Genomic DNA, 13955 nt, shown 5'->3' with positions numbered 1-13955 from the left:
TTAATTTGCATTTTTGAAAGGAATACTGTACGCTGTTGGCTTTGAACCTGAGTGGTACAGCTTTAAACAAGTAGTGGTATATAAGATGCATAATTTTGTTCCAAATCAAATGAAGCCGAACTAAGTGGTTTTGGCTTCTGAAAATAATGTTTTCTGGCTCCTGGCGCGTGGACCCCTGGGAAACTGTGAATCTGGTTGTGTAGTTCTAGTAAAGCACAGCGATGGTAGCTTGGTAGCTACTTCTTTTCATTTGCTTACATTTTCAGTAAATTCATTAGGAGAAAGCAGTTGTATGTTTTGTTCTGTGAGTAAAGATGGAGATAAAAACAGCTACCAAATCTTTACCAAACCAGGTTCTTGCCCTGCTAAACATCCTTACTGTGTTATAGAAGCTTTGGCTTGAGAATTTCAGTTGTGATTTTATTACTATTATTATTTTTTTGAGGCCAGACACTGTCAACTATTAGAGGAAGGTTGAGGGTCCTCTGAGGTGTAAACAACACCTGGATCTCCTTTATCATCATCACTGTGCAGAGTTCAAGCTTTGGTGAGTACTTCAGGAGCCAGAAATGCAGGCAGGTAAACAGAATACCCTCATTTCCAGAGACTACAGCTGCATTTTTCTTGTGGAAGTGGCTCATTTTTAAGCTGTAGGCAAGTTTGTGGTGGTTTTTGTGTATTTAAAAAACAACAACCACCTAGTTGAGCTAAGGGGAATGTAACCACAGCTGAGTACATGCACCACAGCAGCAACACACCGTGCCACCTCACTGATGGCTGTTTGTACAGCAAATAAGCCTAAGAATAACAGAGGTCAGCCTTGGCAGACTGTCCAAACCCCATTCTCTACCTTGCTGAGTGGATGGCTGCTGGAGAACTCTGTGGTTTGCCTTCAGGAAGCCCTCTTTGGTTTAATAGCCACAGCCTTGACTTATTCTTTATCTACACATCAGCCACAATCCTTACCTGTTCTTTATCTACACAGTGTTGACTAACCTTGAAGTGTAGTGGTTTGTTATTTTCTATACCTCTGGAGATGAAAGCTTTTCAATGTTCTGCCTCAAGTCTCTAGCAACTATGCTGTTCCTGAGCTGTGCGGTGTGGAGACTTATCTATAGGTACGCAAGCCTCACCTTCCTTCCTCTACATTGTCTTTTCTCTTAGAAATGTTCTTTATTACATTATTTATTACATTATTTATTTTCAGTAGGTTTTAGGATGGCATTGTAACTTACTTGTGTTTCAACTAAACTGAGACTTACTAGATCAAGATTTGCTCTTCCCCATGGCATATATGGAGCCATGTTTAATCAATTTGAAGCTTCAGTAATTTGAAATGTTTTACATGAATTGACTACCTTTCTTAGTGTTTTTCATTACTGCAAGCATTATGACATTTAAAAAATGTGGGACAGCATTCAATATTTAAAGAGTGCTGCTGTTAACATCAAATGCAGCCAGCTGGGCTTTGATCTATAGTATTGTAACACCTGAAAAAAAAATACTGTTTGCTTTTCAAAACTTTTTTTATTATACAAATAAAACATTCAACAGAATTTTCCTCAGCTTATTATTTTTATCACGTTATACATAACAAGTATTTAAAACACATGTTGGTGGCTTAACCTTTTTACTGTCTAAGTATTGTGGTTCTATAAATATGACATATGAGTACCAACCAGCTCCATGGAAGTGGCAGAAAAGTACCTAGGTCTGCCTTACAGGTAAGAGAACTGTACCAAAAGATGTGTTTTTTTTTGTTTGTTTGTTTGTTTTTTTACTATTTACCTCCTGGTTCATGCTGATTTCATAATTTTCTTGCCTTTGACTGGCTTTCAGGCTTCTAGGCACTGCTCTATGCTAGGTTGTCTCAGAATTTCTTCACATAATGGCTGTTTTGCTTTGAAAGTCCCAGTTTACCTTCAGTATGCACATGCAGATACAAAGTAATGGAAAACTGCTCCCACACCTTTCCCCACTAATCTATTAATTCTTGAAAGAAGTTGAGAAATTCAGCATTTTTTAAAAAACTCCACTAGTAAAAGCCATGCATCAGATTTCTATTCCTTATGCATGATTTACAATATTTAAATTGTAGTGAAAGGTAAGAGGGGCAAAACACAGGTTTCAGATCAATTTATGCACATCGGTGTCCTAAAAGAGCATTATTCCTATTAATATGCAGAATATCATAGCTTCATGAAGTCTAAGCACTTCAACCCAATGCTCCAGATTTTGACCAAGGAGTAAGGTTCAAGAGAGGAAGCCCAGTCCTGCTGGCTCCCACCTCGGGGTTTAACAGAATGCAATCTGCAAGGGTATTCTTCTCCTAAGGCCTCTACCTGATTTCCTAAAAGAGGGAAAGTTAAGAAAAAGAAATCTCCTTAGGAAATATATCCTGTAGTTTAATTAAAATGTCAAATGCGAAGTTAAAAAAATAAAAAAGTTACACATCATGGAAGAACAGAATGGTAAAATAAATATACATAGAGCAGTTTTCAAAACTGTCGTATCTTAAAAACATAACTCCTCTCAGGAAAATGACAGACAATACTAACAGAGACACTGTTTAAATATTTGGTATTTAATTTATGAACATACACTTTCTCCCATATTTATTTCAGGACACGTGGAGTCATGCTGTAAAGTTCTGGTATTCTCTTTCTATTTTTCCTTTGGAAAGAAAAACGTATGATTTTTGCCATTTATTCCACTTCCTTAGATTACTGAACATTGCAGGTTTCAGTATCCAAAGAAGGAAGAGATCACACTATGTAGAACATTTACTGTGGTGCTGATCTGGGAAAATGGAAGCTAAATTATGTGGGTTGATTCGGAATCAATGTTTTTAATCACATCCACTTTTGGCAACAAACAAAGAGTGCTTTCACCGATGCTTTGTCCTATCTCCATGTCAGCTTCTCTCCTGATCAGCAGAAGGTCTTTTTGAAGTTAGAATGCTTTTGGTGTGGTGTTGGACACAGGTTTGCTTCCATGGGTTTTTCTTTTCATTCTGATCATGTAAACTGGTAAAGAGAGAGGCGATTCTCCCTGCTGCACAATTCTGCTTTTTGCTGACGGATGTATGACAGGTACTGTTCCTGTGCTGTCAAGAGCACAGAAAGTGTATTTGTTATTTTACTAACCATGTATCTCCTGAGATCTAAAAAACAAATCAATTCTTCAAATGTTAACACTGAAGGTCTTGAACTTTGCATCTTTTAGATGATGGCTCTTCCATCTTCAGTGCTTCTAAATTACTGGAATCAGATTTGCCCTTATCCAGCACAACAGTTATACCAGACAGAAGGTACCCTCCACCTCCGCTCATTGTCAGTTTTGGATGGCTTCGATCTGGTAAGACCTTTACGACAGAACAAAACAAAACCAAAAATAAACATCTGTGAAGCGTCATGCTTATACGTGCACATCAAATTGTGTAATTTAAGCTTGCAGTATTAGATGAAGGGTTTTTTTCCCAGCCACTGTAACACACAGACATTTGAAAAGTGCATTTGTTTGGAAGGGCTAAGTATCTGTATATCAGAAGCCAGTTACAGAAACACCTAGGAATACAGGCTACTCTATTGCTGACTACTTTGTCATAGTGTTTCCAGGAGAATTACAAATTCAAGGCGTGAGGCACCTGAAAGTCTCATTCATGTGTTCAGATCTCACATACTTTGCAAGATACCACAAGTGGTCTAACATACCAGCATTCGCTAATAAAGTAATTTCCAGTTCCACCACTACAATCTTTATGGTCCTACTTTGAACGGAACTCCACATTATAAACATCTCGATCAAAAGTTTGTTGAATTGACAAGGGAGTTGTTCCTAGGCCTGAAACTTCTGGTTACTCCAGTTCCAGGAACTGTGTTGTGTGAAGCCACTGACTTTGAAAGCCATCACTATTCTTATGCTACAGAAATCTTTTGAGCTATCAAACCAGCTGGAAATTAATAAGCAGTTGTCATATTTTGCTACATCTCTTGTATACTACAACAGATTTACACATTAAAATTCTCCACAGCATTTTCTTGCTGCTCTCAGGTAAACAAATGCATGAGCTTGTACATAATTTCAGTCAATCCAAAAAAACATTTTCATTAGGTTGTTTTGCTTTCCTGAATTCATGCAGTTTTGACAGCCACTTACTGTAATCCTTACCTGGTAGTTTCGTAGCCAGGTTTCAGACAATTTTAGGTTAATAACACCGCCTCTTTCTCTCAGTTTTGTGTAACACTCTAATAAGGGCTTAAGAAAAAAGATGATAGGTTATACAGCAAAACAGTCTCAGACTTAAAGTAATAACAGCTGGAGTAACGTACTGGATTTACCTCTTTATACTGGCAGTAGACAACAAAAGGCCTTGAAGGAGCAACAAACTCCAATAACGAAAGTAATAAAGGAGTGGGATGAAACTTGCTGGCTACAATTAAGCTGTAAAAGAAATTTCACGCACATTAGTCTTCTGCTTCGAAAACCTATTCATCAAGTGACATTTTCTCCTACTTAGCTCTGAGCATCAATTACAGCTCAAATGTTGCTAATCAGCATGTTTTCATGGCTCTAACTACTCCCCAAATATAAAAACAAATCATGATTTCCTGCTTGCATAATTAAGAGGATTAAAAGCTTGTTTTCTAAAATGCCATATTAAATACACTGCAGAAGCACTCAGTTGAGCTGTTTTGAACTTCACAATAATTCTTATAACCCCCAAAACTTGAATGCTCCTTTTTCTACTGAGACCACTGTCAAAACAGAAGTTTTGTGATTGCGAGTTGTTCCTTAGAAAGTAACCTCAGTCATGTTTCTTTAACCTGGGTCATCTTTATATAAAACACATTTTAATATGTTATTATTTAAAGAGAAAATGATTCCTTAATGGGCACGACTAAAGATTGTTTAGAAAGAATTCGTCCTTGCCAACTTAAAGCCTTTTTATTTTATTCTTTATCGTAGTTTTAATATCAGAGCCTAACGTGTATTTATAGATAATTGAGATTCCCTACAGATACCCAGAGTTTTAATTTAAAAAAACCCTGCAAAACTACAAAGATTAAGATGGTCAGGAAATAGTTAAGATTTAAGTAGTTAGTAATTTGTAATAGTGCAGAAAGAATAGCTTAATGAAACTGGAGTATGTGTTTATATACATATATATAAGGCCTGTCAATCAACAGCTGCTCTCAGCATTGCATACACTGTCAAACTTGCCTAGGAAAAGTTGATGTTCAATTTTTTTTTTAAACATGAAGTAAGACAATTATGTTTACACTTGTTTACATTTTGACTTTCTGCTGGACAGAGCTTTTGCAGGCTACAGGCTTCCCTTAAATTCAAATTTCATAAAATTTGTGCTCGGAAATTATTCGAGAGAACTATAAAGAAAAAAGACTCCAAACCATATTCCAGAAGGGTTAGAGTACTGCGCTGACACTGAAAGGAACTCTGCCAGACAAGAGGCAGGTAAGTGAGAGATGAGGGAGAATGTGAAAAATCAAATTATGGTCTCATATGGCAGCACATATTGCTGTCAGCAGGTAGTCTGGCCAGTCTCAAAATTAATATAATGAGTGAGAGATGGGGGGAAGGAGGAGGTGGAGAAAGGACAGGGAAGGGTACAGAGAAGGTGTGTGGTCTCATTCTGAACACATGGAGTGTCTGTAAACCAATTTCCACTTTCATAGTATCAGAAAAATGTAACGGTCCATCACTCCTTTAAAATTAAACTGAAATAACACCCATAATGAATGCCTTCCTTTTCCCACCTCAAAGACCTACAACAGACTTCGTCTGTCATCAGTGGAGTTGAACAAATAGTCTAGTACAAGGACAGCAGAGAAGAAATATAAATTTTATCAAGTGTTACCTTCCACCTTGAGTAGTAAATATTATTGAAGTCAGGGCCTCAAGAAACAATCCTAAAGCTGGTGTTCATCTTCACCTGATTACCATTCTCTTTACTCTGACAATGTGTTAATCTTTCTCCCTACCTATGATTTTAAACAGCTTTTACCTATCCTTTCCCCCTTTCTTGCAACACAAAACAGAATCCTGGCTTCCTGGCCTGCTTTTACTCACCTGCCACCCAAGCGGTGAGTTTGAAGCACTTCTTTATTCTGTGCCAATTTCTCCTGCCTTAGCAGCACGTACCCTGTGGCTGCTGACCTAAACAAATGGTGGCCTATAAATGGCAGATGACTAAAGAAAGGTGCTCCTGACCGAGCCATCTGGGATGCTGCCCGCAGGCATCCGTAAGCTTCTCTTTCCCCCCCCTCATGCTGAAGACTTCCTAGAGAAAGCACTCACTTCAAGTATGTATTTTGTTACAGTGTTCATTCTTTACAAAAGACAAAAAAGAAATATGCAAGTGATTGAAAACAAATGAGCAAGAGACAAAAGACTCATTAGGTGTCCTTGAACTCAAAATCAACAGCTGAATATACTATTCTACACTGCAGAAAGAATCAGGTAAAGTCAATTATTAATTTTTGCCTTGTCAGTCCACACAGAGATTAATTATTATGATAAGTGCAGGGTAGAGTGGTAAAAACACAACAGAACACTGCCACCATGCAGGCAGTTCAGTGGTCATCTAAAGGCATCATCAGGGTGCTGCTGCTGGCCACCTGACATGCAGTACTTTTTACAGATGTTCTTCTTTACAATTTTTTTACAATTTTATTTCTAGAGAACACAGAGTGACCTGTCTCTGCACCTCCATAGAAAACCTTAATTCTACCACCTACCCATACTAGATGAAATGTAGTATGTATGTATACTAAAATACATACAGCACTAGTTAAAACTTTTCAGAATAAAACCAAAAAATACATATGCAAGCATTTACACACAAGTAAATGCGTATTAAAGTGTACCCAAGCACAACAGCGAATTGAGTTTTGAGGAAAACTCAAATCCACTAAAAGACAGAAAAAAAAATCTCAACCAGTAAGACCCAAGCCACATCTCGGTTGACTGCTAGCTACTAAATACTAAAAAAAAAAAAATAGGGTATTTTTAAAACTAAGCTTTTATTCATTTCAAAGGCAATTATTTTCTGTAGATGTTTTCAACCAGAACACACTTCCAACTACAAACACTTACCCATCCGCATTCTTCTCTCTCAAGAGAGCAGCAGCTTCTATTAGCTTTTTCCTTCTCTCCCACTGTTTTCTTTGTTTTTCCCGAACCTTTGAACAATGAAACAAATATTTTGCACTTTAAAACGGTACTTGCTACATCATGGGCTGAATTTTCATTTTGTGCACCTTAGATTGCTCAATGTAAGGCAACTTTCAAAAGTCCATTTTAACACCTCAGTAAGCTAATGTTTCAGCATGTCTGAAATCAGACAAATTATATGAACATTGTAAAACTCAAATAGCCATAGTAAATGTTCTTACATTTTCTTTATTATCTTTTTCTTTGTTATCTTTAAATTCTATATCTTCAGCATTAATGTCCATTGTTTCTTGCTCTTCTGTCTGGTTGATCTCCATAGCTGTGGCAGTAATAGATTCCTCTTCTGTTTCCTGTATAGAAACCTGCTTCTCATCAATCAATCCATTGCTTTCTTCTTCCACCAGTGCATTATCTTCAAATTCTGAAGGTAGCATCTCTGTAGAAAATGTCCCAGAGAGAAGACTGTCCACTTGGCTAAGAGGAAATTCATGAAGATTATTGAAAAAATGTTTTGGAAATCCAAAACAACTGGTGGCAGCTCTAACAGGTCCCCCTCCTGGATACATCTGAATAATGGATCCATAGCCTATGAAAGCCAAAGGATCAAAAACATCATTACTAGAGAGTCAGAACTTCTGGGATCAATGACCATACATTTAAAAACAGGTAAGCAAATTGTCTTATCTTGATCTAACCATCAAATTTATACACATCTCAAGGTGGAAATGTTTATTGGAAGGACAACAGTTACTGCAAATTTAAAGGACATGGTAACTCAAAGACTACGCATGTATTAAACATATTTAGAATCTGCACAGAATATGTGAGCAGTGACAAATCGTTAGAGAAACTGACTTAGTTTAGAACTAAAAAGACAAGTTTTCTGTAGTATTTCTTTCTTATAACTATTGAGTGGTTTTGTTAAAAAGTAAAAGCTAATTTAAATAGTAAACATCACAACAAGAACTTTTCAATAGTTGTACTGCAATTACAAGTTAGTTAATTTACTTCAGAAATTAATCCTATGCACAAAATTTCCTGAAATGAAAGCAATTTATACTATAACTGCCTGCGTGCTTTTCAGCCAACAGACATCTGGGTGCACAACACATCACACTTCGTACCTTTCCAGGCTTCTGGAATATAACTGTCACCTCTGTCTAGTATCTTTGAATGATTTAAGATGAAACTAGTTAACTGAGTTTGAGAAATAAATGCAAGTCAAACTTCTCCTAGAAGAGAATGTCATATATTGCTTTTAAAATACACATTATGCTGGTGCTAAATGTCTAGTAGTGAGCTAGATGAGTGACAACACTTGCAGTGCTGTGGGTTGTCTGAATTCTAGTGTTGCCACTCCCCTGTTCTGCCATTCTTTCCTCTCTTCCCAAGTCCTTGAGAACAATCTGCATACAAGCTCCTTGTAGCCTTTTCTGAACATCTTTATGCTAACCCAAGACAGACACTAAATTAGATCTACATACAACAGACTTCAAATTTCATATTTTTAAGATAGCAAATAGTAAATTCAACTGAAATATGCAAAACACAACTCCCTCCAATGGAAATAAGATTAGGTCTTTGAATACTGGAGACAGTCCAAGCAGATCTTAAAAAAAGAGAAATGATTGTGTAGTAGTGCCTTTTAAAAGTATCAAAATTAAATGTATTTCTAAGTTTCACATAAGCCCTCATTTTGTATGTTGCTAAAGCTGCTGTATGACTCACCTCCCATTCGCTCCATCACAGCGCCCAGCACAAGGCCCGCACATGTTTCCATTACAATCATTTTGTTGCCAGCACGGATGTTTCCTAAAGTTAGCATCTGGGCTAGTGTGTCATAACGCAAATGGCTAGAAAACAAAAAAAGTTTTAAGAAATATCAAATCAGTTCTCTTAGAGTTAGAAAAACGGTGTTAACAGAGTTACAGCGCTGGTGGAGTGGAGAGCAATGGATGTCATCTACTTGCACTTGTGCAAAGCATTTGGCACAGGCTGCCCAGAGAAGCTGTGGATGCCCCATCCCTGGAGGCGTTCAGGGCCAGGCTGGATGTGGTTTGGGCAGCCTGGGCTGGTGGGAGCTGTCCCTGCCCAGGGCAGCACAGTATGATCTTTAAGGTCCCTTCCAACCCAACCCTATGTGTCTATGATCTTCAACTATTCTGCAGCAGTACACACTGCCTGCAATCCCAGACCAAAACCTATGTCTACTGACTGCAGTATATGTACACTGAAGAGCCTCAGTGATGGCCAAGGAACTTACAGCTATTCCTAACAGATAAATGAAGTCAAATGCAGGAGGTTGGGGAAAGAAGAAAAAAGGTTTGAGAAGTGTTGAAAAAAATGCTCTTTATTTTAGTCTGAACATTTTAGGTTAACTTTTCCTACTTAAAAAGCCATAATTCTGTCCACCTTAATGTCTGGAACAAGTTATGTAATTCAGGTAGGTAAAAAATAAATGCAAGTAGATCTCTACCCGCTCTCCTCTAATGCTATCCACGTGTTTTTAAATTCTAGAGGTTTCTGAATGAAGAAAATTTGATTCTTTAAATGTTAAATATTAAAATCCCTGTTTTGGGTAGGGTGCTTTTTTTTTTTTTTTTGACTGCTAAGCCAGAAAACAGAGACAATATGCCACTGACCAACAGGAGGTAAGAGCACTCTGAAAATGTGAAGTGCCACCAAAGTGGCTAATTACTTAACAGAGGTAATAAGCAAAATGGTGGTGAAAGGGAAATGGAAGAAACTAACACTGCATGCAACAGTTCTTTCTTCTTCACTACAGGAGAATATTGATTAATTTTCTCTATCACATTATTTTTCATTAATTTATAGTGTTTTCATTAACTGTTTTTCCCGTTAATGAAAATAGGTGTTATTAAGTGGTATTATATGTTAATAATAATTAAGTGGTATTATATACTCTGGTATAATACAAATGTTTTTAAAAATATTAAAATATTTTCATCACTTGAGAAACAAAATGAAAACTTACTTAATTTTTCCAGGTTCCCTTGCGTAATACATTGTTGAAAGAATGCGAGTGGATGGTTTTACGATTGTAATAACTGCCTCGTATCTGTAAGAAACACACAGTAATAGTCTTACTTTGAGTCAACAAATTAAAGTACTAAATATTTTCCAGATTTTAAAATTCACTTACTTTTTTTTCTTCTTCTTTATGTATTTATCTTGAGCAAATTCTGTTTTGTCTCGGAATGTTGTACTGTTCTCTATTAACTGTTGAACAATTTCCTTAGGAAAGACAATTTATATTTACTACGGCTGGTATGTATTTCTTATTCATTTCACATATAGTATTGTTCTAAACAAACACAGAAAATACTTTATTGCAGTGTAGGCATGTGTATCATTAAGTTCTACTGACATTAACGGCAGGGTAAAATTCTTCTAATCAACACAGCAAGGGAGGCACTGCCCTGATTACGTGCAGGAATCGAACCACACAGAACATTTAGGGACAGAAGTGTAACTACATGATGCTAGTGTAAAAGTGGCAAAAATGCAAATGCTGATCCTGAAAACAGGGCATTCTGGGGGAAGGACTCTGCTGAGTGCCAGAACCAACTCTTGAGAGAGGGCAGCCTCGTATGGCCAGAAATGAAGCTCTGACTTCCAGTTTTCCCAAAATTCCTGTTTTATTTTCCCAATCTCCTTGTTCTAATCTCCTCCCTTTGCCAATCTAATTCCTGTTCCTCACGCTTTCAGGTTCCAGCTGGAGTGAGCATTAAGACCTCCAAGAGAATAAAGTAAAATAAAATCTATCATTCTTTTGTCCACATGCCTGCGATACAAGAACAAAAGCTGCACGTGGACGTTGCACCTCCCATTGCACCTTAAAAACTTGCTCCAAATAGATTGGTGCCAGTACTTCTCACTTGCTCTTTTTCAAGCCATCGTCTCTTAAAGTCCTTCAGGCATTTAGGATGGATTATTAATGGTGTGGATCAGCACATCATTCCTTCTTTGCCTTATTCTTGGAAGAGTTAAATGCAGTGTCTACTTATTTCCAGTAAAATTTAGTGAGGAAACTGGAGAATATTTGTGTAGGGCAAGCACAAGAAACCAAAGGGAAGACGTGGCGCTCTGCAATACCCCAGGAATAACTACCAGTTGATGCCTGCAGCCTCACACTGTACACCTATCCCTCAGGACCTGGGAAGAATTTGGAAAGGTGATGGGCAATGAAACCCCCCTAACACTGAGGCTGCTTTAATTCAAACCACCTTGCAACTCAGCCTGCATCACAAACACATGCCATTCACAAACACAAATTCAAACGTGACCAGACATTCACAGTGCTAATATCACATGAAATGAATGTTCAGCTCCAGTTAATTACCAAAGCAGGCTATTTTAATAACCTTAATTAACAGTATGGCAGACGAATGGCACAGACATGCTGAGGACAAAGAGAAGAGTGATCTTTCGCCACAGATAATGAGAACTGACAGAAAATGTCCAAGCTATCAGACTGATTAGTCCATTCTTATCAAAGAGAGATTGCCAAGAGCAGCACAACCACGTAAACAGAGGAAATACCATTCTAGGCTCCCCGGACCCATCCATTATTAAGCAGGCAAAAGCAGAACAGCTGCTTCGAACAGCAGCAGCACGCAGCAAGATGCAAAGAGATGAACTTGATGTAAGCATGAGCAATTTCTTATCTTTACTAAGAAGGGTAAACCAAAGATGAGAGAGAATTTCGACTGATAACGTGTGCAGAACAGCACTCACTGCAGGGGTTTTTAACATGTTACAAGGCCTCACTTTTTGCCAGGTAAGTGTGGGGTAAAAACCAATGCCTTTTCTACCGGGACTGCTCTCTTGGGAATATTCTTAGCTTTTAAGGTGCAGATAAAAGACACGCGTCACTGGTAGGTAGCACCTAGAAGCACACTGTTAGCGTGCTTGTTACGCAGTGTTATTAGTTAAGGGTTCTGCGATCCTTCACTACACCTTTAGCAGTTTCATTATTGTGCAATTTGAACACGTCTGCAATACAGAAGTAACGTTTTGAGTCTTATGAAGAAACCAAATTAAAAGGTGATTACGTTTATTAGGTTTCCTTAATGATTAATACTCCTTTGATGTCTGTTATGACTTCTGATACAGCATGAAGTCATTCTTGCCTCTCTATCAACAAAGTTGCCAACCTTACATGAAGTTTTCTCTGAAAACAGCCCTCGCGTTTTTGTAAAAACAGATCTTTAGGGAAAACATGACTTGAGCAGAAGAACAAAGAAAAAGCACTGAAGTTTCTGCACCATTAAAAGAATAGCCTGTTCCGTAAACTAAAATATAACCATCAAGGTAGCACAGAAATGACACCAAAACCTTATTTTTACCTGTCCTTTAATACCCTTGTCCTTCAAAGCCTTTATGTCATCATGAGTCAGTTTTTGAGACTTTCCATCGTCAACTATGTTACGATTATCTGTACCTGCTTCTTTTGTGTCTAAAGGAAAAGGATATAGATTTGTAAAATCTAGCTCTAAATACTTTTAAGTCGGAGAAACAAATGATTTTAGTTTCACAGAAAGCAGACTCAGCATTAATCCCACATGCTTTGTGGTCTTGCAATGTATCGTGTAAGCAATCCATTAAACGTAATATGTAAAATACACCTCAGCACGTTTATAAAATATATTCACCCAAATCAAGGTTCCAATTTTCTCCCGTATTAAAAAGTTGATTTGTTACAGGACTAGTGGAACAGCGGATCACGGCAAACCCATGCACTTGTGACACAGAATATAAGTAAGATATGTTAACAAACGATTAATAGAAAGCTTTTCCATCATCTTTGGTCTTATCGGAGAAAACATAATTAGTGCTCGTTCTTCCAAGCATCAACCAAGGCTCCGTAATACCTGTGGTAGTTTCTTCCACCTCTCGCCTTGGCTGCAGGTTTCCTCCACTCGTTACTTCAAACGTAGTCCCGTAAACATGTCCGATGGCATTGTCCAGGTAGAACCACTGCTTCTCGAAAATAATTTTCCTGAAACGATGAACGAGTTGATAACATTAAAAGGATCATTTTAACTACGTCCAAAAGACCGCGTGACAGGACCTCAAAACCCACAACAGAACAAGGAACTTCACACGTGCTGCTTTTACCTGGGTGCTCGGGGAAACCAGGACAAGCACAAGAAGATCAATGCCAAGATCAATGCTAACTATAAAGTTACATTACACTGATAATGGATGGAAAGGGAACAGAGAACTTAAACCAAATATTTTTCATAATTATATGTTTTCAGTTCAAGAGACACCTGAAAACGACCAGTAAAGCCTAAGTGTATAGAACATAATTTACACAGCCTGATTTTGACGCGATGAAGCCTCAATGTGGTAAGAAATAAAATTAAAACATATAAAGTCTAAGGTGATACACACATAACCCTACAAACACACAATGCTGGGTTACCCACGTTAGGGAAAAAAAAAGGGTTTTGTCAGCGATATTTACAGAAGCCGCTTTGATTTCTCTCCTGACGGGAATTTAAGCCTCGCCCAGCCCCCTTCAGGCCCCTCACCTCCTCCGCAGCACGGCCACCGCCTTGAAGACGTCCCCGCGCTTCAGCACGGCGCACTCCCCCTCACAGATGCGCGGCCCGGGCCCCGCCGCCATCACCGCCTCCTCCTCCTCCTACTCCTCCCGCCCAGCTGCCCGCACCGGAAGCGCCCCTCCGAGCCGCCTTCCGCCGCGCAAGAGCGCATGCGCGCCGCCGCTTGCC

General features: G+C 38.3%; 1 protein-coding gene across 2 annotated transcripts; it reads right to left on the bottom strand.

Moving 5' to 3' along the window:
* Nucleotides 1-2563: 2563 nt before the first annotated feature.
* On the bottom strand, nucleotides 2564-13908 carry TRMT6 (tRNA methyltransferase 6 non-catalytic subunit). Of its 2 annotated transcripts, XM_027453458.3 has the most exons (11): nucleotides 13755-13908; nucleotides 13089-13216; nucleotides 12564-12673; nucleotides 10358-10449; nucleotides 10190-10273; nucleotides 8923-9047; nucleotides 7416-7780; nucleotides 7117-7202; nucleotides 4341-4443; nucleotides 4171-4257; nucleotides 2564-3364 (listed from the first exon to the last, which is right to left on the bottom strand). In XM_027453458.3, exons 1-11 carry the CDS (start codon nucleotides 13847-13849, stop codon nucleotides 3191-3193), a joined length of 1449 nt encoding a protein of 482 aa, XP_027309259.3. In that variant the 5' UTR covers nucleotides 13850-13908; the 3' UTR covers nucleotides 2564-3190. The 2 variants fall into 2 exon arrangements, with proteins under 2 accessions (XP_027309259.3, XP_012954584.1); XM_013099130.5 differs by lacking the exons at nucleotides 12564-12673; nucleotides 13755-13908.
* Nucleotides 13909-13955: the final 47 nt, after the last annotated feature.

Source organism: Anas platyrhynchos, chromosome 3 (genome assembly GCF_047663525.1).
Source record: "Anas platyrhynchos isolate ZD024472 breed Pekin duck chromosome 3, IASCAAS_PekinDuck_T2T, whole genome shotgun sequence".
Classification (NCBI taxonomy): domain Eukaryota; kingdom Metazoa; phylum Chordata; class Aves; order Anseriformes; family Anatidae; genus Anas; species Anas platyrhynchos.
Note: the sequence above shows the minus strand (reverse complement) of the source record. Positions and strands in the feature narration are given on the sequence as shown.

Coding starts and splice junctions, on each gene's coding strand:
- TRMT6 (XM_027453458.3), bottom strand. CDS start 13,849: ATGGCGGCGGGGCCCGGGCCGCGCATCTGTGAGGGGGAGTGCGCCGTG. Junction 10,274..10,357: donor ATAAAGAAGAAGAAAAAAAA/GTAAGTGAATTT, acceptor TGTTTCTTACAG/ATACGAGGCAGTTATTACAA. Junction 4,258..4,340: donor TCTACTGCCAGTATAAAGAG/GTAAATCCAGTA, acceptor TTTTTTCTTAAG/CCCTTATTAGAGTGTTACAC.